The sequence below is a fragment of the Tursiops truncatus genome, chromosome 14 (genome assembly GCF_011762595.2).
Source record: "Tursiops truncatus isolate mTurTru1 chromosome 14, mTurTru1.mat.Y, whole genome shotgun sequence".
Lineage (NCBI taxonomy): Eukaryota > Metazoa > Chordata > Mammalia > Artiodactyla > Delphinidae > Tursiops > Tursiops truncatus.
The window spans coordinates 63,171,346-63,198,932 of NC_047047.1; the positions used below are offsets into that span (position 1 = coordinate 63,171,346).

Below are 27,587 nucleotides of genomic sequence, written 5' to 3' on the forward strand. Positions count from 1 at the left end.
TTCAGCCATAAGGAATAACGAAGTTCTGATACATGTTACCTGGATGAAACTCAAAAACATTATGCTAAGTCAAAGAAGACAGACACAAAGGTAACATGTTGTATGATTCCATTTATATGAAATATCCAGAGTAGGTAAATAAACAGAGACAGAATGCAAAGTATAGCTGTCAAGGGTTAGGGGAAGGGAAAAATGGGGAACAAATGCTTATATTTAAGAATAGATAAATGGGGACTTCCCTGGTGGCGCAGTGGTTAAGAATCCACCTGCCAATGCAGGGGACATGGGTTTGAGCCCTGGTCCAGGAAGATCCCACATGCCGTGGAGCAACTAAGCCCGTGGGCCACAACTACTGAAGCCCACGCGCCTAGAGCCCGTGCTCCACAACAAGAGAAGCCACCGCAATGAGAAGCCCACGCACCGCAACAAAGAGTAGTCCCCACTCCTTGCAACTAGAGAAAGCCTGCCCGCAGTAACAAAGACCCAACACAGACAAAAATAAAAATTAATTAATTATTTTTTAAAAAGGATAAATGAAACTTTAACAATGTTTCCCAGGAATAGATAGGTCAAAGCATTTTAGGGCCTAAAGAGTCAATAACTCAAAATTAAACAGAGAAAACAGTGAAAGGAATAGGGATATGAGCCAAATCTTTTAGGATGAATCTATAATGGTGTCATATGTTTTCAATTAAAGGAAACTTCAACTGAGTAATGTAGACTGGCTCACCCCTGTTTTGCCATTGCTAAAGAAGCTAAGAAATCTAATAATCACCTGTCAGTTTATATAAAGCATGCTTATTTAATTTTAGAACTAAATTAAACTTTGAATACATTGAAGTTTTTGTCATAAAAACTCTTAAGAGTGATTACTCCTTTGTTATCTTGAAGTGTTTTTGAAGTATCAAACTAAGATTAAATCACAAAACCATATATATTTGAGGATTTTATTCAAAGTTTGTCAGATTTCCAGTTAAAGACAGATTTGCTTGGAGACTGGCTAATATCAGAATCACTGAAATTATTTTCCTAAATTAAGGGTTGATCAAGGACTATTTTTCCTAATAATTTATCTTCTTCCTTCTTATTTGGTGTCATTTCCTGAAACAGTCTCTGTTAGGTGATGCCTTGATATTTTTTCCGTTCACTGTATTCCTTCTTTTTAATTTTTGCCACGGTCAAAAAAAATAAAATGTTAATGAAATGCCGTATTTTCTACTCTGTGAGAGGTAAACATGGACAGATGCTTCAGTTTATTAAAGTCTAATTAATAATTGTCTTTCTAAAAAGTTTTATATATTTTATGAGATGTCTTACACATCTTTTTCAGATTTATTTATAGATATTTTCTTTTTCTTTTGGCCGTGCCACCCAAAGGATGTGGGATATAGTTCCCCAACTAGGGATTGGAAGCACAGAGTCTTAACCACTGGACCCCCAAAGGAAGTCCGACATTTTCTATTTTTGATACTATTCTAAAAGACATCTTTAAAAAGCTCATTTGGGACTTTATTGGTGGCGCAGTAGTTAAGAAACCACCTGCCAATGCAGGGGACACAGGTTCAGTCCCTGGTCCAGGAAGATCCCACATGCGGTGGAGCAACTAAGCCTGTGTGCCACAACTACTGAGCCTGTGCTCTAGAGCCCGTGAGCCACAACTACTGAGCCTACGTGCCACAGCTACTGAAGCCCACGCACCTAGAGCCTGTGCTCCACAACAAGAGTAGACACCGCGATGAGAAGCCCATGCGCCAAAGGGAAGAGTAGCTCCCGCTCCCCTCAACTAAAGAAAGCCAACACGCAGCAACGAAGACCCAACACAGCCAAAAATAGATATAAATAAAATGACACCTTCTTTAAAAAAACAACAACAACAACTGAACCTACCTCTGTTTGATTGAGGCTAGAGTTTGGAACTCGTGGGGCATGGTGGCTCAGAGCAGAGAGACAAACAAGTATGAGGTGTAGTGCTCCAATTTCCAATGCCATCCTCCGCAGAAGCACACCATCGTCAGTCGTCAAAGGTGTAGTGCTAAACAAGCTACGAAGGACATGAAAAGGAAGGGTTGGGAGCACATTGGCTGATGGAGATTGCAGGATATGACCTAGATTAAAAGGAGAAGAGAACTCAAAATTAAAAATATTTAAAAACACAATAAGGAACAACACACAAGCTCACAAATTTATAATGGCAATGTAATATAAAATTATTTCATTATACTTATTAGAAAGCAACCACAAAATAATATCAGAAATAGTGATATCTTAATCTTTAATATTAAAGTGTCTAGAAAAGCTCAGTAAGAAGACATCAGATACATAAACTCCAAAAGAAAGCTGAAATATACTCATATGATAAAAGTTACAGACTGTCAAAATTATTATAATCTAGAATTTAAGCAAAAACTAACAACTAAAAAAGAAGCATTAAAAGTTTCTTACAAGAGTATGAAAGTAACTGCTTGCCTTGGAAGTAGTTTCAACCATGAATGCAAGAGTGTAACAATTTTGTTTTGTTTGCAATACAGTTTTGTGCTATGTTCTAGCTAGGGAGGAGCCTTAAATGTAAAAAAACAAAACAAACAAACACCCACTCCTAAATGAATGGGAGATGAGACTACTGTAAAAAGGTATGTCAGAATTATGCTTTTTAATAAACATTCATTGTATATTCACTAGAAATAGTTTGAAATGACCTAAAGACAATTCTTTTTCCTTTTTAGTGTTACACCTACTATCTCATAATAGAGTCCTAAAATACTGTGGTTCTTATCCCTCTAGGTACTTAAAAAATCAGATGAAGCAATTAGAAATTCCCGATCTATTAAAATAAGTATATACAATTTATATATGAAACCAAACAAGCAGGACTTATTTAGTATATAGACACTGTAATTTAATAACAATTATTACAAAAATATTTAAAATTATGTCAACATTTTTGAAGAATTCCATCAATATGAAAATACAAAAGAAAAAGTCCATGCAATGAATATTCAACAGCTTCAGTTATAGGATTCATGAATAAATTCATATAATTTTATTGGATTATATATACTTTGTTGTACAGGGTTTAAAAGTGTATACTTTCTAAATGGCATGTGAAAGATATCACCTCTAATCAAAACCACATGAGTTTAAAGTAAGATTAAAAAACACTAATTATCAAATGTAATGGTAATTGAAGAATTAGAGGTAAACCAAATGAAAATGTACTTGCTAGGCTACCCTATGATTTTACTTTGTTTCTTCTATTAACACAACTGCCAGCCCAATGGAAATAATCACCATAGCTTTCTATTATTATTCTCTATTATTATTATATTATGAAATAGATTATCATATAGTATATTGTTATAATATTTTCTTCATTCTGTTCTCTTTTTTTTTTTGCGGTACGGGCCCAGCCCCTCTGCGGCACGTGGGATCTTCCCGGACCGGGGCATGAACCCGTGTCCCCTGCATTGGCAGGCAGACTCTCAACCACTGCACCACCAGGGAAGCCCCATTCTTTTCTCTTTAATCTAAATATTGCTACCAGATTCACTGAAGAATTCTTTAAAAAGATTCTCATCATATCACTACTTCACTTAACATATTTTAATAAATTTTAATTACTATTTGGAATAAAATCTGAAGTTCTTAAGAAGCCTTTCCATGATCTGTTATCAATAACAACTTTTTAAATGAGTTCTCAGTCCTGCTTTATGCAAATTTCATCAGCCAACTTATCCCCTCTCATATGAGCATATAAACACTGCTCAAATCATTCCTTCCTTCTGAAATAACCATTCTCAACCTACATTGACAATTTCCTTCAAGGCCCCACTAAAAACTACAATGCTGTTTTATTCACGTTGCTGGGTAGTAAGGAAATGATCTCACACTTGTAAGCCTCCATAATACTGTACTTCTCTCAAGGCTTTTATAACTTGCTAAGTCTATATGTGTATATACATTCCTCATTGCTATTACTGGAACACATTAGCTACTTGATGGCAGGATCTAAATACCTGCTTCATCTTTAAATGCCTCCAACGGTGCCCAGCAGTTTTGTAAGCACTCAATATATAACTTTTGAATGAATAAAGAAGTGAAAATGAAGCTTCTTTAGGATTTATTATATCTATTATTGGAACTAAGTTGCCAATAAGAAATTATCTAGTAGCTAAACTATGAAATAAATAAATGATGAATAATAGGTAATGATCTGAGTAATTTTACACAACCTACCTACATTAAATTTCATTAATAACACTAAACACTTACTTCCTTCTCCATCATCTGTCACTCCCAAAACCAAGCGAAGAAGGCACTGGGCATGTTTTCTTTCTTTTAGTAGCACTTCAGCATAGCCCGGAAGACGAAGAAATAATCCAAAAGCAGCCAAAGAATGGGCAGGTATGGGAGACATGGTCTGTACTGCTGACTTGATAGGTGGAGGTTCAGCAGCAATGGTTTCTGGTGCTTCATAAACTAATTCCCCTGATTGTTCAATAGTCACCCATTCAAACTGATCACTATCCTTTGGTTTCTCCTGAGTGGTAGATGTTACAACTGGAGCACTCACCTAAAGAAAAAACAATTTTGTTCGGCTATTTGTATGTTTCAACATCAGATTCAAACTAAAGACTTGAATTCAAATGATCTCCTTAAAATATAAGAATATAAAAATCAATAAAGGATGCAGAACTGATCACTTTGGTGTATACCTGAAACTAACACATTGTTAATCAACTATACTCCAATATAAAATAAATTTTTTTAAAAAAATCAGTAAAAGGACATGTTTTTTAAAATGAGTTACATGATACCATGAGTATGGTGGTGTCTGCCAAGTATCTCTACTCTAAAAATTACTATTTTCTCCTTTGGAATTAGTTAAGTATCTGTAGACAGGTTCTTTGAGACTATATAAATACCCTGTTTTGCACTAAACTTTGATCATTAGAGTTAGCATTTTTATGCTGTGTGAAATAATAATTATTACAGTGGTTGCCAAATGGTGATTTTCTAATTCTACCATTCCTGCTACATTAGTTGGCACTGAACTGTTCACAAAAACGTTTCCTTCTTCTCCATCTATTTATTCATTCATTTATTTATATCCGTATGGATTCTAATTTTACTCTATAAGTTATAATCTGTTACTATCATTTTATCTGATGCCCAAGGAGAATCAGATTTGGTCAGTGGAACCCCCTCAAAGCAGGCTTCTGTATCTAGGCTCATCTTGTACATTCTCTGCCCCAATCCTAGAATTTTTCCAAGGGGCACTGGTTTTAGTGGAAACGGTATTTTAAGAAGAAGATATGGTATATAGGAATGTACACACTGCTGGGGGTAGTCTGATTCCATGCCCTATAAGCAAACAAGTCTAGGAAAAAATATATAGAAACATGTATATCTGTGACTAAATATATAGACAAAATTTCTAGCCTGTACTCTTCCATATGCCATGGTCATGAAAAACAAAGGTAACAGAATTGTTACAGATTACAGGAGACTAAAGAGACAACTGAATGCAATATATGATCCTGAACTGAATCTCTGACGATTACCTCCCTCAAATCATGCAAAAGAAATTGAATTTTTTTCCTTTTGCCCTTGAGAACATTAGTGGGACAACTGGCAAAATGTGAATAAGATCTGATCACTGACTTATTTTACTGTTAACCACAGGTAACATTTGCTTATTTCTTTGCACGTCTGGTAATCTTTCTATTATACACCGTACATTGTTGATGAGATGTTGTAGTAACTCTTAGTTCTATAATCACACTCTGCAATGTGTTCAGTTTTATTTTAGAAAATAGTTAAATTACTGATAGGTCATCTTGAGGCCTTCTGTAAATTTATTAGGAGAATCTATTTTGGTTTTGCTCTTATTTCTCAAGTGAATCCCTGATTACCGGGATGCCATCTATACTCTTAATGTGTGACTCATTTTCAATTCCAATAGAAAAGCCAAGATTTTTACCTCTAACTTGGAAGGAATAGAACTGCAAATTGTCTCCTCCATGCTGGAGAGACGCTGAAATCTCTGGACAGCTCTTTCACCCTTCTAGTTTTCCCTCAAGAAACCTATGTATCCGTAATTCAGGAGCCAGCTATTGTTGTGCAGAAATTCATGTGTAGAAATTCATGTGCAGAATTCCTGGAGCTCCCCCATCTGTGGCTCCCTCCTTTCTGAATTCCTCCCCTTTTAATTTCCAGCCAGGATGGAAGAATCAAACTCCTCTGTAGCTTTTGCATGAGTTCTACCATCCTACCCCACAGAGCCTGAGGAGTACTCTCAGGAGAAAAGTCACGTAGACACTAATCTCACCTAATGTGGTTCCATTCTTTTTGTGTTTAAATCCTCTTCAATATGTGCCTACTTTTAGTCGCTCTCCAGAGCCTTTCAACATTTTTTTTTTAAATAGTCTGTCCAGAGTTTATATATACAGGAGAGTTAATCCTACACCTGTTATTCTGTTTTACCAATTTACCTTTTATTGAAAGAGTAGTAATGTTGAGGGAAATGTACAAAATTTTCTTCACTGGGTATAAAATTCTAGGATGGCAGATTTTTTTTCTTTTTACATTTCAAAGATGTAATTCCCTGGCTCCCAAGGTTTCTGATGAAAGGTTAGTTGTCAGTGTTATTGTTACTGTTTTGAAAAGAAATGAGTTGACTGCTTTTTTGGCTGGTTTTAAGCTCTTCTCTTATTTTTGTTTTAAGCAGTTTATCATAATGTTCTTAAATATGAATATCCTGCTTGGGGTTTACAGAGCTTCTTGAATTTTGGATTGAGGTTTTATATCAGTTCTGGAAATTTTCTTCCTTTCTGTACTGTTTCTGTCCCTGTTTCAATCCACTCTTTTTCTGCAACCATAAATTCACATCAGAATTTTTCACTTCTAGCTACAAGTCCATATAGCTCTTATGTTCTTTTCACTCCTTATACATTCCGTGCTTCAGTTTGGATGATTTCTTTTGACGCATCTTCTCTATCACTAATTTTGTAATCTTTAGTGTTTAATCTGTAGAAAAACCCATCTAACAGTTTTCTTAATATGAAGTATTAGAACTTCCCAACCCATTCTACAAGACGGTATTACCCTGATACCAAAATGAGACAAAAACATCCTAAGAAAGTACAGACTAAAATCTGTATTCATTTCCTATATGGTAAGCTATAACACATCACCACAAACTTACTTAAAACAATACAAATTTGTTATACTAAAGATCTAGAGGTCAGAAATCCAAAGAGAGTCTTAGGGAGCTAGAATCAAAGCTTTTGATCCTAAATATCAAGTGTTCCTTCTGGAGACTCTCAGGGAGTGTGGGTTCCTTGTGTTTTCCAGCTTCTAGAGGCTATTCACATTCCTTGGCTTTTGGCCGCTTCATTTGAACCTCTGCTTCCACAGTCACATCTCCTCCTTTGACTTTGCTACCCTTGTCACACAACTTTCTCTATTCTTGGCTTCTGTTTAGATGGCTGAGGGGATCCACGAATAATATGACTGATCTCTTCAAATAGCACTCTGTGTGACTGAATGCACTAGCATCTTGATTTTTCTGAGGCACCAGCAAAGGTTGAACAGCCACATCTTTGGCTTTTTCTCCAGAGCATGCTTTTCTGACAGCAAATCTCTAATTTTAGCATCTTTTGCAATCTGGATAGACTGAGAATTTCTCAAATTGTCAAGTGGTAGTTGCTTGTTGCTCAACAGTTCTTTCCTCTCACATTTTACTATTAGCACCAAGAAGAAAACAGGTAACTCTTCACACTCGGGTTGGAAATGCAACTAAATATCCAAGTTCATCACTTACAAGTACTGCCTTCCACATTCAGGACATAAATATGCTAGGATTTCTACCAATAAAAGACAGGGATATCCTTTCCTCCAGTTTCCAATAACATGTTCCTCATTTCTTTCTAAGCTGCACCATTAGTACTTTTAACATCCATATTTCTACCAACAGTCTGCTTAAGCCAATTTAGGTATTCTCTATGATACACAGGTTCTCTCTACTGTGATCCTCACTTTCATCTGGGCCCTCACTGGCAAAGGCTTTCCATCCATAGTTCTACTAGTCATCTGTTCAAGGCAATCTAGACCTCTTTTTATCATGTTCCTCAAAATTCTTCCACACTCTGACAACTACCCAATTCTAAAGCCACTTCCACCTTTTAGGTATTTATTATAGCAGCACCCAATTTCCACTCAATATAATAAAGCATACTGAATACTGAATTAGGGAAGTCATTTTCATTGAACAACAATAATCTTGAGAATGTCGAAGTTTTTTCCATTTCAAACTTTTGGCTGTATCATTACATTTTCTAGGAAGAAATAAAATTTTACTCATATTTTTCTGTGACAGTCATCTTATATCATGGTTATATTATCTTAAAATAAAAATAGCATAAGCTCTTTGAATAGCAGGTTAAGTAATAACCATTTACTGAATAGGTATTATTGTGGATTGAACTGTATCCTCCCAAAGATATGCTCAGGTCTTAACCCCCAATACCTGTGAATGTGACCTTATTTGGAAATAGGGTCTTTGCAGATGTAATCAATTAAGAGATGAGATCATAATGGCTTAGGGTGGACCCTAAATCCAATGACAGTGTTGTTATAAGGAGAGGGAGATACAGAGACACACAGATACACAAAAGGAAGATGGCCATGTGAAAAGGCAGGCAGAAACTGGAGTGATGCCGCTACAGACCAATGAATGCCATTAACTGCCAGCAATAACCAGAAGCTAAGAAGAGGCAAGGAAGGATAATCCCCTAGAGCCATCAGTGACCATGGCTCTGGTGACACCTTGATTTCAGACTTACAGCCTCCTGAGCTGTAAGAAAATTAAATTTCGGTTGTTTTAAGCCACCCAGTTTGTGATACTTTGTCACCACGGCCCTAAGAAACTAATGCAAGCATACACACACACACACACACACACACACACACACACACACACACACACACACACGCACACACACACCCCCAAGTAGATAAAATTAGAGAGAATAATTCCCCTACCTCAATCAACAGAAATAAAGAGCTTGGTATTTACAACTCTCCACGCATCACACTCCCCCCTCATTAATAGCAGAACATCAAAAGTACACACCTCAGTGACAGTAACATCAATGAGCAGGGGAAGAGGTTAAATTAATGTTTTAAAAACTACTTAAATGGAAATGGCACTTAAAAAGGAATAAAAGTTAAGCCAAAAGACATAGTGTATTTGGGTAGAAGCATACACTACTATTTCACTCTCCCATTTCCAGTAATATCCGTAATTAATATCACACCTTAGGAAGCACAGAAACAAAAATGTTACAGTGTGATGACCATGAAATCAAAGTAATGCTACAGTGTGATGCCCCTGGCAAATCTGCCTGGTCTTCAACATTTCTTTACCAAATTAATTCTTACACAGCTCCATATAGGCTGAGCTTTGAAAGGTTTATACACTACTCAAAGACTTTAAGGGAAACGGTACTTCCAAATGTTAACTTAAACACAAACCAGAAAACAGAAGGTCTTTCCCATGGAATGATATAATTATTTAGGAATCTTATCTTACCTGTTGAATTACTTCTGGATATAGCATGGGTAGTCTTTCTGCAATAAGAGCCAGTCCACCCATTCCTGCAAAAACTTGTAATGGTGACTGAATGGGACAGGTTTCAAGTAAGGATTCATCCAGTATCCCATCCATACATTCATCACTTGGAGTGAGAGCCTCATCGTCGGGACAACTACCAAGTAAATCTCCATGATCTAGAAGAATAATCGCAAATAACCGCTAAGAGAGGGTCTATTTTTATAATACTTTTTCATTTACAAAGCAAATACTGTTGTCATCTCTCTACTCAACAAAAGAGCATAATTATCTTAAGTTATTCAGATACAGCTATTTTAGGCTAGATGCTACAAACACGTTTAGATAACTTCTGATGTTGCTTCCTATAGTCTTACTGCTCGAAGTATATGGTCCATGGACTAGTAAGCATCAGTATCAGCCTGAGAGCTTCTGAAATGTAGACTCTCAGGTCCCATCCTAGACTGTGTAGGAATCTGCATTTTTATAATGTTCTAGGTGATTTTCAAGCATACTGAAGTTTGAGAAGTACTGTCCTTTAGGGCAAATAAGTAAAACATCAGAGACTCCAGAAAATATCAATGTATGTGCATGTTATGCTCTAAAGTATCCAATTAGGAAAAACTGAATAATGACAAAGACTTTTCTTACTGAAAACTGAAAATTATACCATATTGGTTAACTTCAAATCACTCACAGAGGAAAACCAAAAGTTTATGTCCACACATAACCAGACCCTACGAACATTAAAACAGACAAATGATCCTGCTGAAAATCTGTGCAAAGAAAATGTACTAAAATTTATTAAAGAGTACAAAAGGCTAATAATTGAATCTTTCATCATGAGAAAGACTGACAATAAATAAGATGACACCATATCCACACTATGAAAATCATTGCTTAAATACCATTTATAGTAGTGAAAAATCAGAAACAATCAGATTCCTTCAACAACTGTGAAACAGATAAATTATTATATTAATTATATATTAAAAATAGGCAATAAAACGCACATTTATAAATATTTAATTGAATATATAAAAATAAAAAGGTAAGAAAATGTATGATCCCACTTTTGTTTAAGGTAAAAAATGTTTATGAACACAAAATATCACTCAATATAAATTATCAATAAATTGGAAATTCTAAATTGGGGTTCTCACTTTGATTATAAAATTATGAACAATTCACATGGCTCATGCAGAAATAATATTTTTAAAAATCAGGGAATTCCTTGGTGGCCCAGTGGTTAGGACTCCATGCTTTCACTGCTGAGGGCCCAGGATCGATCCCTGGTCGGGGAACTAAGATCCTGCAAGCCACACAGTGTGGCCAAAGGAAAAAAAGAATTAAAGCAGAAATTAAAGCATATGGGCCCATAAAATAAGTGATGCTACTCAAGGAATTAACATTAATTTCCAATGGAAATAATGGCAATTTTCTATATTTACAGATAACTCAGTCATAAAGAAAGAAAAGGATCTCAAGTTGATGTAACAAAAATGTACATTAAGTCATCAGCTATACAAATCCCTGCCTGCTCAGATTACAGACTTCAATTTTAAAGAAATATCATATACATACCTTTCTCAGGGTGCAGTCTTTTAAAAGAATCTGTTTTTGACAGACTTGGGTCTGTGATGACTCTAGAACCCAATTTAACTGTCAGATCTATTGAACGGTAACCTTGAGGAAGTTTTCGGTCATATAGCAGAGTTAAAAGTTGGGCAAGCGTCATTTCAGCTGGCAACGGCTGGCCTAAAAATGACATAACTAAGTTAAACCTGGAATCCGAGAGGGAGACATTTACTTGATTCCGTTTACTCAATTACTTAATGCTTTTACTAAGTTAAATTACAGGTAAGAGTTTGATTCTGACACCAATTTCAAAGCAATTTAAAAACTGCCCACAGAACGTTTACAAAACTCAAATTTACTTCTGACATATGTGAACAAAAATATCTATACAAAGTGTTAATCAGTTGCTAACCAAATCCCACCAACATCTTCTGAGAGCCACAGTGAATAGAGAAAAAAGAAACATTCCCATAAATCTGGGATTGGCAAATCTTTTCCATAAAAGGCCAGATAAAAAATATTTTAAGCTATGGAGGCCATATGGTCTCTGCTGCAACCTACTAACTCTACTGTAGCATGAAAACAGCTATGGACAATACATAACTGAATGGGCATAGCTGTATTCCTATAAAAATGTTCTTACAAAAAGAAGCATCCGGTCCACCTGCGATAGTTTACTGACCTCTGCTTTAAATCAACAATGTAAAGCTAAGAAGTAAAATCCAGTCAAAGTTAGTTGGCAATTTGATTATAATGATACAGCACAAAAATGCAGATAAAATGGTTATCACCTTGACCAACGGAAGGTATACTGGTCAAAGAATATGTTTAGGTAGAGAGGAAGCTTAACTATCAGGGCTACATCTAAGAATTCCACAGCTAGAACTAATTCTTTAAAATTAGCCTCACACTGCATCCTACATAACTTGTTATGAACACACAAAAACATTCATTTTACTGATCATTTTATGGCACATTCATAAGAAAATTCAGGAAGCAAGTAAAGTGTAAAAATGCAACATTATAGTGTTAAAAGGGGTACGAAATAGGTTACTCCCTTTTTGTTCTCACTTCTTTTGGAGGGAACTATATGGACAAAGTTTCACTAAATTATTTATCTCATCAATAGCACCTGATTACACATCTGATTTGTACACTTGTAAGATTACTAAAATTTCTTATATGTTTTATCACTGTGAACACTACCAGCTAAGAGTTTGTGGAACAGGTGAAACACAGGGACAGTGATTATTTTGTTGGCAGCCTCTGCTCCTGAGGAAGCACTTCCTGTTTTATCGGGCATTGTCCTCCCTCTCCTGGATGGTGGGCGAGGTGGTGTAGATGACACAGCACGTTTAGATTGGGATTTCAGCCCTAAAAGAAAAAAAATCACCAAGATTTTATATAGCCAACACACTCATGAAGTAAAAGTGTATTCCTACAATATATTACTAAAGCGCCACATTCCTAACGCCAAAAGATAGAAATATTTCTTCTCATTAAATATCTATTCTCTTGATTCTACCTGTCATGTATTATACTCCATGAATAACTGGCTGCATGTGTAACTATTTTCCAAGAAAGTATAAATTAACTCCTATACTCTCTGAGATACATATAGATGACCATCCATTTACTAGAATGTAATTTTGTGCAAATATGTACAGAAAATCTTGTGTTCTTAATTTTTCTCTGAGATAGGATGGATTAAACCAATACATAGGTCTGCTATTTGAGGAGTAAGGTAATCTAGGCTGAGCTTTCTCTTCTGAACTAAGAATTTTGTTAAAGAAAATATCCTCCAAAATTATCACTTATCATGGTCATTTTTTTCTTCTTCCTGCATCTAACAGTAAAAACTCATTTTTCAACCAATTTTCTTTTGATGATTTTTATTTTCTAATTTTATGTAATAAGCACAATATCATAAGTAAAACTAGTGAATACTTTTTCATTTTTAAAAAAAAGGAGGTTACAGGGACTTCCCTGGTGGTCCAGTGGTTGAGAATCCTCTTTCCAATGCAGGGGATGCAGGTTCAATCCCTGGTCGGGGAAGTAAGATCCCACATGCCATGGGGCAACTAAGCCCGCGTGCTACAACTAGAGAGAAGCCCACACATCGCAACTAAGACCCGATGCAGCAATCAATCAATCGATCAATAAATAGGAGGTTACAGAAAAATTCCTTAACACTTAGTGAACTTTTAAGAGTGTAATTCCCAGTACGCTGTCAAACTGAAACAAAATATCTATTTACACATGCTGAGTATCTGATTAAAATATACTAAGCTCAAAATAAGTTTAATAATTCCAGTGCCAAAAAGTAATGGATTTCTGGTGCAATAATTGTGTATTTAATATTAAGACATCATTACGCCAGCTTTTTGCATTAATACTTTTTATTACATGAAGCTCCTGTAAATATAAATTGTTACAGTTTACAGAAACCCAAACAAAATCAAGATCATAAAAAAAAAAAAAGCAAGCAAGCATACCTGAAGCAACAACAACACTGTAATTGTCCTGAAATCCATTTTCTGCCTTAACTTTTTCCTTCTCTTCATGGTTTTTCTTTTCTTTGTCATCTTTTTGTTCATTAATTAGTTTAGCAGTGATACTTGGTGTATCTGTAAGAAATTTTTATGCAAAATACATTGCTTTTCAAAATGGTTAAGAAGGGAAGCAATAAATATCTTGGGGATGTTTACACAAGATTATTATTATCACTAATACAAAGGCAATGTAAATGGTCTGGAAGGAATGTTGTTAAGGAAAATCTGACATTCAATTCTCATTATCAACGAAAGGAACTCATCACTCTCCTTAGGCCAGGATATTTAAATTCCAATCTCTAGAAAATATTATGTATTACAATAGTCTACCTCTAGAGGCAGTTTTGAAAACCATTATCAAGAGCATTTGCTTTACTGTAGGCATAGTTCAATCTGCTTGCCACGTAACATCAATTTCAGTCCTCACAACATGCAAACGAAGGAAGAATATTATTTTCAAAATAGGGTAAACAGCCTTATTAGCAAGGTTACTCATACAACCTGCAAAGGGCAATATGGAATTCAAGCTCAGGACTCCTCCTAATGCATTACATTAGACTTCTATTTTATTCTACAAATAGCAGTATAAAGGAACAAATGTAAGTAACAGAGGTTTCTGGTTTTGTTGTTTTTATTTGGTTAGGAATCTTAGATAAAGTGATATATTTTACAAGTACTTTTAAGAATGAATACTGGGCTTCCCTGGTGGCGCAGTGGTTGAGAGTCCGCCTGCCGATGCAGGGGACACGGGTTCGTACCCAGTTCTGGGAAGATCCCACATGCCGCGGAGCGGCTGGGCCCGTGAGCCATGGCCGCTAAGCCTGCGCGTCTGGAGCCTGTGCTCCGCAACGGGAGAGGCCACAACAGTGAGAGGCCCGCATACCACCAAAAAAAAAAAAAAAAGAATGAATACTAAAGACCTTCATAGATAGTTACTACTCTGAAATCATATTTTCTTTCATGCTTTTGAACACGGCATGGTATTATAAATCATGAAATAAATGATGACCATACAGTGATCTTATTTAACCATTAAGAAGCTCAAAAAACTGGATGAACTGTTCTGACATTAAGAATGTTTTTCACTAAATGGATATAACTGATACAGGCTCTCTTTTTACTTTTCTAACTTAACACAGTTATGATCCAGTGCTTTATTATAATGTTAAGGTGAAATGATCAAGTGATAAAACAGCATCTTTTGTATTATTTCCTATTTTGTAGCTTTCTTTGAATATCTGAAAATATCCCTGTGATCTCAATTTCTAGAACCTCTTCTAAACTACAGATTGCCTTTAGACCATTTCTATTTTTGTGAAATTAAAAAAAAAAATTAAACACTGTTAATACAGCAGCTCCCCCTTATCCATGGTTTCATTTTCTGTGGTTTCAGTTACTTGCAGTCTGAGGATATTAAATGAAAAATTCCAGAAATAATTAACTCATAGGTTTTAAATTGCTTGCTGTTCTGACTATAATGACGAAATCTCACTGGATCCATCCCACTTGGAATTCCCAACCATGTCATCGTCTGCTCTGACATTCAGTCATGGATGTCAGTCGTCATGGCTTAGATAACCCAGGATCACCCAAAGCAGATGATCCCTCTTCTGTTCCTCCTTTGGATGTATTGTTAGAAGGTCAAAAGTAACCTAAGCCTATGTTCCCAATGCCTATGTCATTCACCTCACTTCATCTCATCACGTAGGCATTTTATCATCTCTCATCATCACAAGAAGGAGGGTGAGACAGTACAGTAAGATTATTTTTTTATTTTTTTTTTTTTTTGGCAGTACACGGGCCTCTCACTGTTGTGACCTCTCCCGTTGCGGAGCACAGGCTCCGGACGCGCAGGCCCAGCGGCCATGGCTCACGGGCCCAGCCGTTCCGCGGCATGTGGGATCCTCCCAGACCGGGGCACGAACCCGTGTCCTCTGCATCGGCAGGCGGACTCTCAACCACTGCGCCACCAGGGAAGCCCAGTAAGATTATTTTGAAAGAGAGAGACCACATTACCTAACTTTTATTACAGTATATTAGGTAATTGTTCTATTTTATTATTAGTTATTCTTGTTGATCTCTTACTGTGGGCACAGTAAGAGATTAACATATATATCATATTTATCATAGATATGTATGGATGAGAAAAAACATAGTATATACAGGGTTCGCTACTGTCTGTGGTTTCAAGCATCAACTGGGGGTCCTGGAATGTATCCCCTGCAGATAAAGGGGACTACTGTAATAAATACATAATGCAACAATACATTTTACTTTCTCAGAAAAACAAGCAAGTAACCCCAAATGGCAAAAAGAGTTACACAAGTCAGAGGGAAATATTTAAGTAATAAAAAATTCACACAATCATAGTTCATTAGGTGATAAGAATTTATATTCTTTATTTTTATATTAGTTTGTTATCTAAGACTCCTAACTAAATAAAAATAACAAAACAAGAATATATATAGTGTTATCTCAATAAATGCCATTCAAACACTAAAAGGTATCACTGAGAAAGATTTTACTCAATTTACTGCTTAAAATTGTTCTGGTTTGGATTTCCACCTGTGGCCAAAATGAAATAACAAAGACCAGATTACTGTCCTACCTGAAATAACTAAAAATTAGGAAAATATATGAAATAAAGTTTTCAGATACTGGGCATCAGGAAGGCAGGACAGTGATTCCTGGGTGAATGGAAACAAATGAAGTAAGCACTAGGATTGCACCAGCTTATTTCCCGCAATTTCCCAGACCACAGCTCAGCACAACCGAGGCATCACTCAAGGTGAGGATACAGAGATGGGAAGACAAGGGCAGGTTTGGCTGCAGTTCACAGGGCACAGTGCCAACGAGGAGAGATCTGCACAGAGAGTGAGCCCCAGTGATCTATAGAGGGTCTCCTCTAATCTGGAATGCATACTGACAAGCATTACATACAAGGAAACCACCTAAAGGGCAAGGAAAATACTTTTAAAAAGTAGCAAGGGGGGACTCCCCTGGTGGTCCAGTGGTAAAGAATCCACCTTGTGGGCTTCCGTGGTGGCGCAGCAGTTAAGAATCCGCCTGTCAATGCGGGAGACGCGGGTTCGAGCCTTAGTCTGGGAGGATCCCAAATGCCATGGAGCAACTAAGCCCATGCGCCACAACTGCTGAGGCTGCGCTCTGGAGCCCGCGAGCCACAACTACTGAAGCCCGCGTGCCTAGAGCCTGTGCTCCACAACAAGAGAAGGCACCACAGTGAGAAGCCCGCGCACTGCAACAAGGAGTGGCCCCCACTTACCGCAACTAGAGAAAGCCCGTGTGCAGCAGCGAATACCCAACGCAGCCAAATATAAATAAATTAATTAATTTAAAAAAAAAAAAGAGTCCACCTTGCAAGGCAGGGAACGCCGGTTCAATCCCTGGTCGGGGAATTAAGATCCCACATGCCGCGGGGCAACTAAGCCCGTGCGCCACAACTACTGAGCTCGCGTGCCACAGAGTCCACGCGCCCTGAAGCCCGCAAGCCACAACTAGAGAGAAAACCCGCACAGCACAACTAGAGAGAAGCCCACACGCCACAACGAAGAGCCCATGTGCTGCAAAGAAAGATCCTGCACACTGCAACTAAGACCCAACACAGCCAAAAAATAAATAAACAAAATAAATCAACATTAAAAAAAAAAAAGTAGCAAGGGGATGAATCCCAGGTTCTAAAAGGAGGGCTGGAATACTTAGTATTCCCAATGCCTAGTGAATTTCTAACAGAATTATCAGAAGAGTATAACCTCAGCAGTGGGGCCAAATTAACCCCAGACCTCTGTTTTCAAATGTGGTACTGTGCTTCTATTCCAATACAGTACCTCCTTAAAAGTAAGTCCAGTAAAATTAAAACACTAGTTCCTTAGTCTCGCCAGACACATTCTCTATGCTTAAAAGCTACTGCACTAGATAGTATAGGATTATAAAATATTTCCATCATCACAGTAAGTTCTGCTCTAAATTAACAGCTGCTCTGGTCCCACCTAATAAAGCTTATTAAAAGCTGGTCCTAAAAGTAACGTTCTGTTTTTAAGTAACATAACTACATCTCAGAAAGAAATAAAAAATATTTATTAGAATACAAAAATATCCACCATCCAGAAAAGTAAAAATCACATTGTCTAGCAACCAACGAAATTTTCTAGGCAAATTAAAAAAGCAGGGGCTTCCCTGGTGGCGGAGTGGTTGAGAGTCCGCCTGCTGATGCAGGGGACACGGGTTCATGCCCCAGTCCGGGAAGATCCCACATGCTGCGGAGCGGCTGGGCCCGTGAGCCATGGCTGCTGAGCCTGCGCGTCTGGGGCCTGTGCTCCGCAACGGGAGAGAGGCCACAACAGTGAGAGGCCCACATACCACACACACACAAAAAAGCAGTAACACACAATCCACAATGAAAAAACAAAAATCTACATAAACAGATCAATATATTCAAGACACTAGGGACTTTCCTGGCAGTCCAGTGGTTAAGGCTCTGTGCTTCCACTCCACAGGGCACGGGATCAATCCCTGGTCAGGGAACTAAGATCCCGCGGGCCAAGCGGTGCGAGCAAAACAAACAAAAAACAAAAAATCAAGACACTAGAAGAAAGCTTGTACACTTTAAATAAAGAGAAGGACATATATAGAAAAGAACCAGATATAACTTCCAGCAGATTAGATACTGAAGTCAATTTGAAGATAGAACAATATAAATTATCAAAAATTTTAAAGCGGATGAGGGGAAGATGGCAGAAGAGTAAGAGGCACAGATCACCTTCCTCCCCACAAATACACCAGAAATACATCTACACGTGGAACAACTCCTACAGAACACCTACTGAACGCTGGCAGAAGACCTCAGACCTCCCAAAAGGCAAGAAACTCCCCCACGTACATGGGTAGGGCAAAAGAAAAAAGAATAAACAGAGACAAAAGGATAGGGACAGGATCTGCACCAGTGGGAGGGAGCTGTGAAGGAGGAAAGGTTTCCACATACTAGGAAGCCCCTTCGCGGGCGGAGACTGCAGCTGGCGGAGGGGGAAGCTTCGGAGCCGCGGAGGAGAGCACAGCAACAGGGGTGCAGAGGGCAAAGCGGAGAGATTCCCACACAGAGGATCGGTGCCGAGCGGCACTCGCCAGCCCGAGAGGATTGTCTGCTCACCCGCGGGGGGCGGGCGGCAGTGGGAGCTGAGGCTCGGTTTTCGGTCGCAGCGCAGGGAGAGGACTGGGGTTGGCGGCGTGAACACAGCCAGTAGGGGGTTAGTGCACCACGGCTAGCCGGCCGGGAAAAGTTTGGACCTGCCGAAGAGGCAAGAGACTTTTTCTTGCCTCTTTGTTTCCTGGTGCGTAGAGGGGATTAAACGCGCTGCTTAAAGGAGCTCCAGAGACGGGCGTGAGCCGCGGCTAAAAGCACGGACCCCAGAGGCGGGCATGAGACGCTAAGGCTGCTGCTGCCACCACCAAGAAGCCTGTGTGCGAGCACAGGTCACTATCCACACCCCGCTTCCAGGGAGCCTGTGCAGCCTGCCACTGCCAGGGTCCCAGAATTCAGGGACAACTTCCCCAGGAGAACGCACGGCGCGCCTCAGGCTGGTGCAATGTTACGCTGCCGCCGCAGACTCGCCGTGCACTCCGTGCCCCTCCCTCCCCCTGGCCTGAGTGAGCCAGAGTCCCCGAAGCAGCTGCTCTTTTAACCCCGTCCTGTTTGAGCGAAGAACAGACGCCCTCCAGCGACCTACACGCAGAGGCAGGGCCAAATCCAAAGCTGAGCCCCGGGAGCTGTGCGAACAAAGAAGAGAAAGGGAACTCTCTCCCAGCAGCCTCAGAAGCAGTGGATTAAAGCTCCACAATCAACTCGATATCCCCTGCATCTGTGGAATACATGAATAGAAAATGAATCATCCCAAATTAAGGAGGTGGACTGAGAGCAAGATTTATGATTTTTTTCCCCTTTTCCTCTTTTTGTGAGTGTGTATGTGCATGCTTCTGTGTGAGATTTTGTCTGTATAGCTTTGCTTCCACCATTTGTCCGAGGGTTCTACCCGTGCGTTATTTTTTTTCTTTAAAAACATTTTTTTCTTAATAATTATTCTTTATTTTAATAACTTTATTTTATCTTACTTTATTTTATCTTTTCTTTCCCTCCCTGCCTCCCTTCTCTTCCTTCCTTCCTCCCTCCCTCCCTCCCTCCCTTCCTTCCTTTCTTTCTTTCTTTCTTTCTCTCCCTTTTATTCTCAGTCGTGTGGATTAAAGGCTCTTGGTGCTGCAGCCAGGACTCAGTGCTGTGCCTCTGAGGTGGGAGAGCCAACTTCAAGACACTGGTCCACAAGAGACCTCCCAGCTCCACACAATATTAAACAGCGAAAATCTCCCAGAGATCTCCATCTCAACACCAGCACCGAGCTTCACTCAACAACCAGCAAGCTACAGTGCTGGACACCCTATGCCGAACAACTAGCAACACAGGAACACAACCCTACACATTAGCAGAGAGGCTGCCTAAAATCATAAGTCCACAGACACCCCAAAACACACCACCAGATATGGACCTGCCCACCAGAAAGACAAGATCCAGCCTCATCCCCCAGAACACAGGCACTAGTCCCCTCCACCAGGAAGCCTACACAACCCACTGAACCAACCTTAGCCTCTGGTGACAGACACCAAAAACAACAGGAATTACAAACCTGCAGCCTGCAAAAAGGAGACCCCAAACACAGTAAGATAAGCAAAATGAGAAGACAGAAAAATACACAGCAGATGAAGGAGCAAGATAAAAACCCACCAGACCTAACAAATGAGGAGGAAATAGGCAGTCTACCTGAAAAAGAATTCAGAATAATGATAGTAAAGATGATCCAAAATCTTGGAAATAGAACAGACAAAATGCAAGAAACATTTAGTAAGGACATAGAAGAACTAAAGATGAAACAAGCAACGATGAACAACACAAACGAAATTAAAAATACTCTATATGGGATCAATAGCAGAATAACTGAGGCAGAAGAACGGATAAGTGACCTGGAAGATAAAATAGTGGAAATAATTACTGCAGAGCAGAACAAAGAAAAAAGAATGAAAAGAACTGAGGACAGTCTCAGAGACCTCTGGGACAACATTAAACGCACCAACATTCGAATTACAGGGGTTCCAGAAGAAGAAGAGAAAAAGAAAGGGACTGAGAAAATATTTGAAGAGATTATAGTTGAAAACTTCCGTAAGATGGGAAAGGAAATAGTTAATCAAGTCCAGGAAGCACAGAGAGTCCCATACAGGATAAATCCAAGGAGTAATATGCCAAGACATATTAACCAAACTGGCAAAAATTAAATACAAAGAAAACATATTAAAAGCAGCAAGGGAAAAACAACAAATAACACACAAGGGAATCCCCATAAGGTTAACAGCTAATCTTTCAGCAGAAACTTTGCAAGCCAGAAGGGACTGGCAGGACATATAAAGAGATGAAGGAGAAAAACCTACAACCAAGATTACTGTACCTAGCAATGATCTCATTCAGATTTGATGGAGAAATTAAAACCTTTACAGACAAGCAAAAGCTGAGAAGTTCAGCACCACCAAACCAGCTTTACAACAAATCCTAAAGGAACTTCTCTAGGCAAGAAACACAAGAGAAGGAAAAGACCTACAATAACGAACCCCAAACAATTAATAAAATGGGAATAGGAACATACATATCGATAATTACCTTAAATGTAAATGACTAAATGCTCCCACCAAAAGACACAGATTGGCTGAATGGATACAAAAACAAGACCGATATATATGCTGTCTACAAGAGACCCACTTCAGACCTAGAGACACATACAGACTGAAAGTAAGGGCACGGAAAAAGATATTCCATGCAAATGGAAACCAAAAGAAAGCTGGAGTAGCAATATTCATATCAGACAAAATAGACTTTAAAATAAAGACTACTAGAAGAGACAAAGAAGGACACTACATAATGATCAAGGGATCGGTCCAAGAAGAAGTTATAACAATTGTAAATACTTATGCCCCCAACATAAAGCACCTCAATACATAAGGCAAATACTAACAGCCATAAAAGGGGAAATCGACAGGAACACATTCATGGTAGGGGACTTTAACACCCCATTTTCACCAATGGACAGATCATCCAAAATGAAAATAAATAAGGAAACACAAGGTTTAAATGATACATTAAACAAGATGGACTTAATTGATATTTATAGGACATTCCATCCAAAAACAACAGAATACACATTTTTCTCAAGTGCTCATGGAACATTCTCCAGGATAGATCATATCTTGGGTCACAAATCAAGCCTCGGTAAATTTTAAAACATTGAAATTGTATCAAGTATCTTTTCCGACCACAATGCTATGAGACTAGATATCAATTACAGGAAAAGATCTGTAAAAAATACAAACACATGGAGGCTAAACAATACATTACTTAATAACGAAGTAATCACTGAAGAAATCAAAGAGGAAATAAAAAAATACCTAGAAACAAATGACAATGGAGACACAACGACCCAAAACTTATGGGATTCAGCAAAAGCAGTTCTAAGAGGGAAGTTTATAGCAATACAATCCTACCTTGAGAAACAGGAAACATCTCGAATAAACAAACTAACCTTGCACCTAAAGCAATTAGAGAAAGAAGAACAAAAAAACCCCCAAAGTTAGCAGAAGGAAAGAAATCATAAACATCAGATCAGAAATAAATGAAAAAGAAATGAAGGAAACGATAGCAAAGATCAATAAAACTAAAAGCTGGTTCTTTGAGAAGATAAACAAAATTGATTAACCATTAGCCAGACTCATCAAGAAAAAAAATGGAGAAGACTCAAATCAATAGAATTAGAAATGAAAAAGGAGAAGTAACAACTGACACTGCAGAAATACAAAAGATCATGAGAGATTACTACAAGCAACTCTATGCCAATAAAATGGACAACCTGGAAGAAATTGACAAATTCTTAGAAAGGCACAACTTGCCAAGACTGAATCAGGAAGAAATAGAAAATATGAACAGACTAATCACAAGCACTGAAATTGAAACTGTGATTAAAAATCTTCCAACAAACAAAAGCCCAGGATCAGATGGCTTCAGAGGCGAATTCTATCAAACACTTAGAGAAGAACTAACACCTATCCTTCTCAAACTCTTGCAAAATATAGCAGAGGGAGGAACACTCCCAAACTCATTCTACGAGGCCACCGTCACCCTGGTATCACCCTGATAGCGAAATCAGACAAGGATGTCACAAAGAAAGAAAACTACAGGCCAATATCACTGATGAACATAGATGCAAAAATCCTCAACAAAATACTAGCAAACAGAATCCAACAGCACATTAAAAGGATCATACAACATGATCAAGTGGGGTTTATTCCAGGAATGCAAGGATTCTTCAATATATGCAAATCAATCAATGTGATACACCATATTAACAAACTGAAGGAGAAAAACCATATGATCAGCTCAATCGATGCAGAGAAAGCTTTTGACAAAATTCAACACCCATTTATGATAAAAACCCTGCAGAAAGGAGGCACAGAGGGAACTTTCCTCAACATAATAAAGGCCATATATGACAAGCCCACATCCAACATCATCATCAATGGTGAAAACCTGAAAGCATTTCCACTAAGATCAGGAACAAGACAAGGTTGCCCACTCTCACCACTCTTATTCAACATAGTTTTGGAAGTTTTAGCCACAGCAATCAGAGAAGAAAAGGAAATAAAAGGAATCCAAATCGGAAAAGAAGAAGTAAAGCTGTCACTGTTTGCAGATGACATGATACTATACATAGAGAATCCTAAAGATGCTACCAGAAAACTACTAGAGCTAATCAATGAATTTGGTAAAGTAGCAGGATACAAACTTAATGCACAGAAATCTCTGGCATTCCTATACACTAATGATGAAAAATCTGAAAGTGAAATCCAGAAAACACTCCCATTTATCACTGCAACAAAAAGAATAAAATATCTAGGAATAAACCTACCTAAGGAGACAAAAGACCTGTATGCAGAAAATTATAAGACACTGATGAAAGAAATTAAAGATGATACAAATAGATGGAGAGATATACCATGTTCTTGGATTGGAAGAATCAACATTGTGAAAATGACTGTACTACCCAAAGCAATCTACAGATTCAATGCAATCCCTATCAAACTACCACTGGCATTTTTCACAGAACTAGAACAAAAAATTTCACAATTTGTTTGGAAACACAAAAGACCCCGAATGGCCAAAGCAATCTTGAGAACGAAAAACGGAGCTGGAGGAATCAGGCTTCCTGACTTCAGACTATACTACAAAGCTACAGTAATCAAGACAGTATGGTACTGGCACAAAAAAAGAAAAATATATCAATGGAACAGGATAGAAAGCCCAGAGATAAACCCATGCACATATGATCACCTTATCTTTGATAAAGGAGGCAGGAATGTACAGTGGAGAAAGGAGAGCCTCTTCAATAAGTGGTGCTGGGAAAACTGGACAGGTACATGTAAAAGTATGAGATTAGATCACTCTCTAACACCATACACAAAAATAAGCTCAAAATGGATTAAAGACCTAAATGTAAGGCCAGAAACTATCAAACTCTTAGAGGAAAACATAGGCAGAATACTCTATGACATAAATCACAGCAAGATCCTTTTTGACCCACCTCCTAGAGAAATGGAAATAAAAACAAAAATAAACAAATGGGACCTAATGAAACTTCAAAGCTTTTGCACAGCAAAGGAAACCATAAAGAAGACCAAAAGACAACCCTCAGAATGGGAGAAAATATTTGCAAGTGAAGCAACTGACAAAGGATTCATCTCCAAAATTTATAAGCAGCTCATGCAGCTCAATAATAAAAAAACAAACAACCCAATCCAAAAACGGGCAGAATACCTAAATAGACATTTCTCCAAAGAAGATATACAGATTGCCAACAAACACATGAAAGAATACTCAACACCATTAATCATTAGAGAAATGCAAATCAAAACTACAATGAGATATCATCTCACACCAGTCAGAATGGCCATCATCAAAAAATCTAGAAGCAATAAATGCTGGAGAGGGTGTGGAGAAAAGGGAATACTCTTGCACTGCTGGTGGGAATGTGAATTGGTACAGCCACTATGGAGAACAGTATGGCGGTTCCTTAAAAAACTACAAATAGAACTACCATATGACCCAGCAATCCCACTGCTGGGCACATACCCTGAGAAAACCATAATTCAAAAAGAGTCATGTACCAAAATGTTCATTGCAGCTCTATTTACAATAGCCCGGAGATGGAAACAACCTAAGTGTCCATCATCGGATGAATGGATAAAGAAGATGTGGCACATATATACAATGGAATATTACTCAGCCATAAAAAGAAACGAAATTGAGCTATTTGTAATGAGGTGGATGGACCTAGAGGCTGTCATACAGAGTGAAGTAAGTCAGAAAGAGAAAGACAAATACTGTACGCTAACACATATATATGGAATCTAAGAAAAAAAAAATGTCATAAAGAACCTAGGGGTAAGACAGACCTACTAGAGAATGGACTTGAGGATATGGGGAGGGGGAAGGGTAAGCTGTGACAAAGCGAGAGAGTGGCATGGACATATATACACTACCAAATGTAAAATAGCTAGTGGGATGCAGCCGCATAGCACAGGGAGATCAGCTCGGTGCTTTGTGACCACCTAGAGGGTTGGGATAGGGAGGGTGGGAGGGAGGGAGACGCAAGAGGGAAGAGATATGGGAACATATGTATATGTATAACTGATTCACTTTGTTATAAAGCAGAAACTAACACATCATTGTAAAGCACTTATACTCCAATAAAGTTGTAAAAAATAATAATTTTTTTTAAATACAGGGGGAAAATGGGGGGGAAAAAGGAACAAAGCTTCAGTGAGTTGTGAAACAACTTCAAGAGGCCTCATAAATGTGTAACTGGAATCACCAAATGAGAGGAGAGTGACGGGGAGACAGAATATATTTGAGAAACTAATAGCCAAAAAATTTCCAAATTTGATGAAATTTATACACCCACACAGATTCATGTCCAAAAACTCAAATCATAAGAAACATGAAGATAACTACAAGGTATATTATTTGATGATAATAATAATCAAATTGCTTAAAAACAATAATAGAATTTTTAAAAAAGACACATAACCTTTATTATTTGAAAGCAGTATAGTCGAAAGCTATAGGCAGTGGGTAAAAGTATGGCTTGAATAATTTTGGATTACTTGTTTTCATACATGTTAATAAAATACACATGCACATGTTAAGATATCCTAAGATATGGCTAAATATCACAAATACACCTTAAAGTACCAAAGCATTGCTAAACTCAGGTTAAACTCAGCACTTAGAAGTTTCGGATATTTGCTCAGGATAACTTTGTTGGACTTTTTACTAGGATGTACTATTCTTCCACAGCAATATGTTTTATCTGTTAATTTTTAGTTAATAAAGGGAACTATTTTGTTAAATATCCTAAATGACAGACCATGACATTTTAGAAAATAGTATTCATTTAAAGATAAATAAAAATGTTAAATTTCCAATTATTTTGTACTATGTCTATACTTTTCCATTATCAAGTTAATGCATGAAATCTCAAAAATTGAAGTTTAGTACTCTTCCCCACTTCCTTCCTTCAATTAATTAATTTTAAAGTTTTTCTTCATCATGTAGAAGGCACAATTTCAGAAAATTGAAATTTAGAAAAAAGTTTGCAAAGTCAAATTTTCACAAAAGTTTAGCTGTAACAGGTAAGGTGGACATTTTCAAATAAGAAAAAACTGTTACACATTTATAATATATTCTAATATTTTACTGTATAACATGTAAAAATGTAGGAAAGTATTATAATTTTATGCACACATTTCTGTTAGATGCAGTGTCTAAAACTGGTAAAGAATCTTTTCTACATTATTTTCTCAAAGCGATGATATCTGTTCACGTGGTTTAACTTACCATCTATGTACGTATGTATGGTAACAACTCCCAAATCTCTTCAACTCAGTCTTTTATTCTAAGTTTTGATTTCTATTTCCAACTAACAAATAGCGCCAGTTTTTTTTCTGGATACTCCTAACTTCTTTCAGTTATCAGTGTTGCTTAAAGACTTACGTACCCCCTCTAATGTATACAGATAGAAACACACTGACTTATATTTAAATTAAAATGCAAACATTTAAAATTTTCAGTTTATTTTTTATTCTGACAACATACAAAAGATCATAAATACTTTGAGAGGTAGAATATATGTCCTGCTCACTTTTACATCCCTAGAAGAAATTACTGTGTTTACACAGAGCAGATGCTCAATGAATTCATCACTGATTAGGATTTCTGAGAGGCAATAAACCCAAACTAACCAGTCAATTTGTATTCTACCTCAAAAAAATGCTTTTACTTTAATAATTTATATCCTGTTTAAAGGTATCATTGGAGAGCTCTTGAAAAACTTAGGGGAAACGTGCTCTCTGCTTTCTTCACTGTTATAAACAATAAGGTCACCAGCTGATTCTACCTACTGACCACTCATTTCTCCCCTAGATTTAGTAAATGTTTATTACTTAGAATTCTGTCATGCAACCTAATACACTGTAATTCATCTACTATAAAACAGCCCAGTGTTTCCCTGGTGGCGCAGTGGTTGAGAGTCCGCCTGTTGATACAGGGGACACGGGTTCGTGCCCTGGTCAGGGAAGATCCTATATGCCGCAGAGCGGCTGGGCCCGTGAGCCATGGCCGCTGAGCCTGCGCGTCCGGAGCCTGTGCTCCGCAACGGGAGAGGCCACAACAGTGCGAGGCCCGCGTACCA

At 37.9% G+C, this 27,587-nt stretch overlaps 1 protein-coding gene across 9 annotated transcripts in view; it reads right to left on the reverse strand.

Moving 5' to 3' along the window:
* The window catches only part of BIRC6 (baculoviral IAP repeat containing 6), a 238,238-nt gene that overhangs the window by 65,219 nt on the left and 145,432 nt on the right, over positions 1-27,587 (reverse strand). For all 9 annotated transcript variants that reach the window (XR_004521845.2, XM_033838758.2, XM_033838755.2 and 6 more), the window contains 6 exons: positions 13,684-13,815; positions 12,395-12,562; positions 11,195-11,368; positions 9,593-9,789; positions 4,270-4,570; positions 1,888-2,105 (listed from right to left, as the gene is read on the reverse strand). Coding sequence is in view for 8 of the 9 variants with exons in the window: in XM_033838758.2 (XP_033694649.1) it covers positions 1,888-2,105; positions 4,270-4,570; positions 9,593-9,789; positions 11,195-11,368; positions 12,395-12,562; positions 13,684-13,815 (1,190 nt within the window). In the remaining variant the exon portion in view is untranslated. The remainder of the gene's footprint in view (positions 1-1,887; positions 2,106-4,269; positions 4,571-9,592; positions 9,790-11,194; positions 11,369-12,394; positions 12,563-13,683; positions 13,816-27,587) is intronic.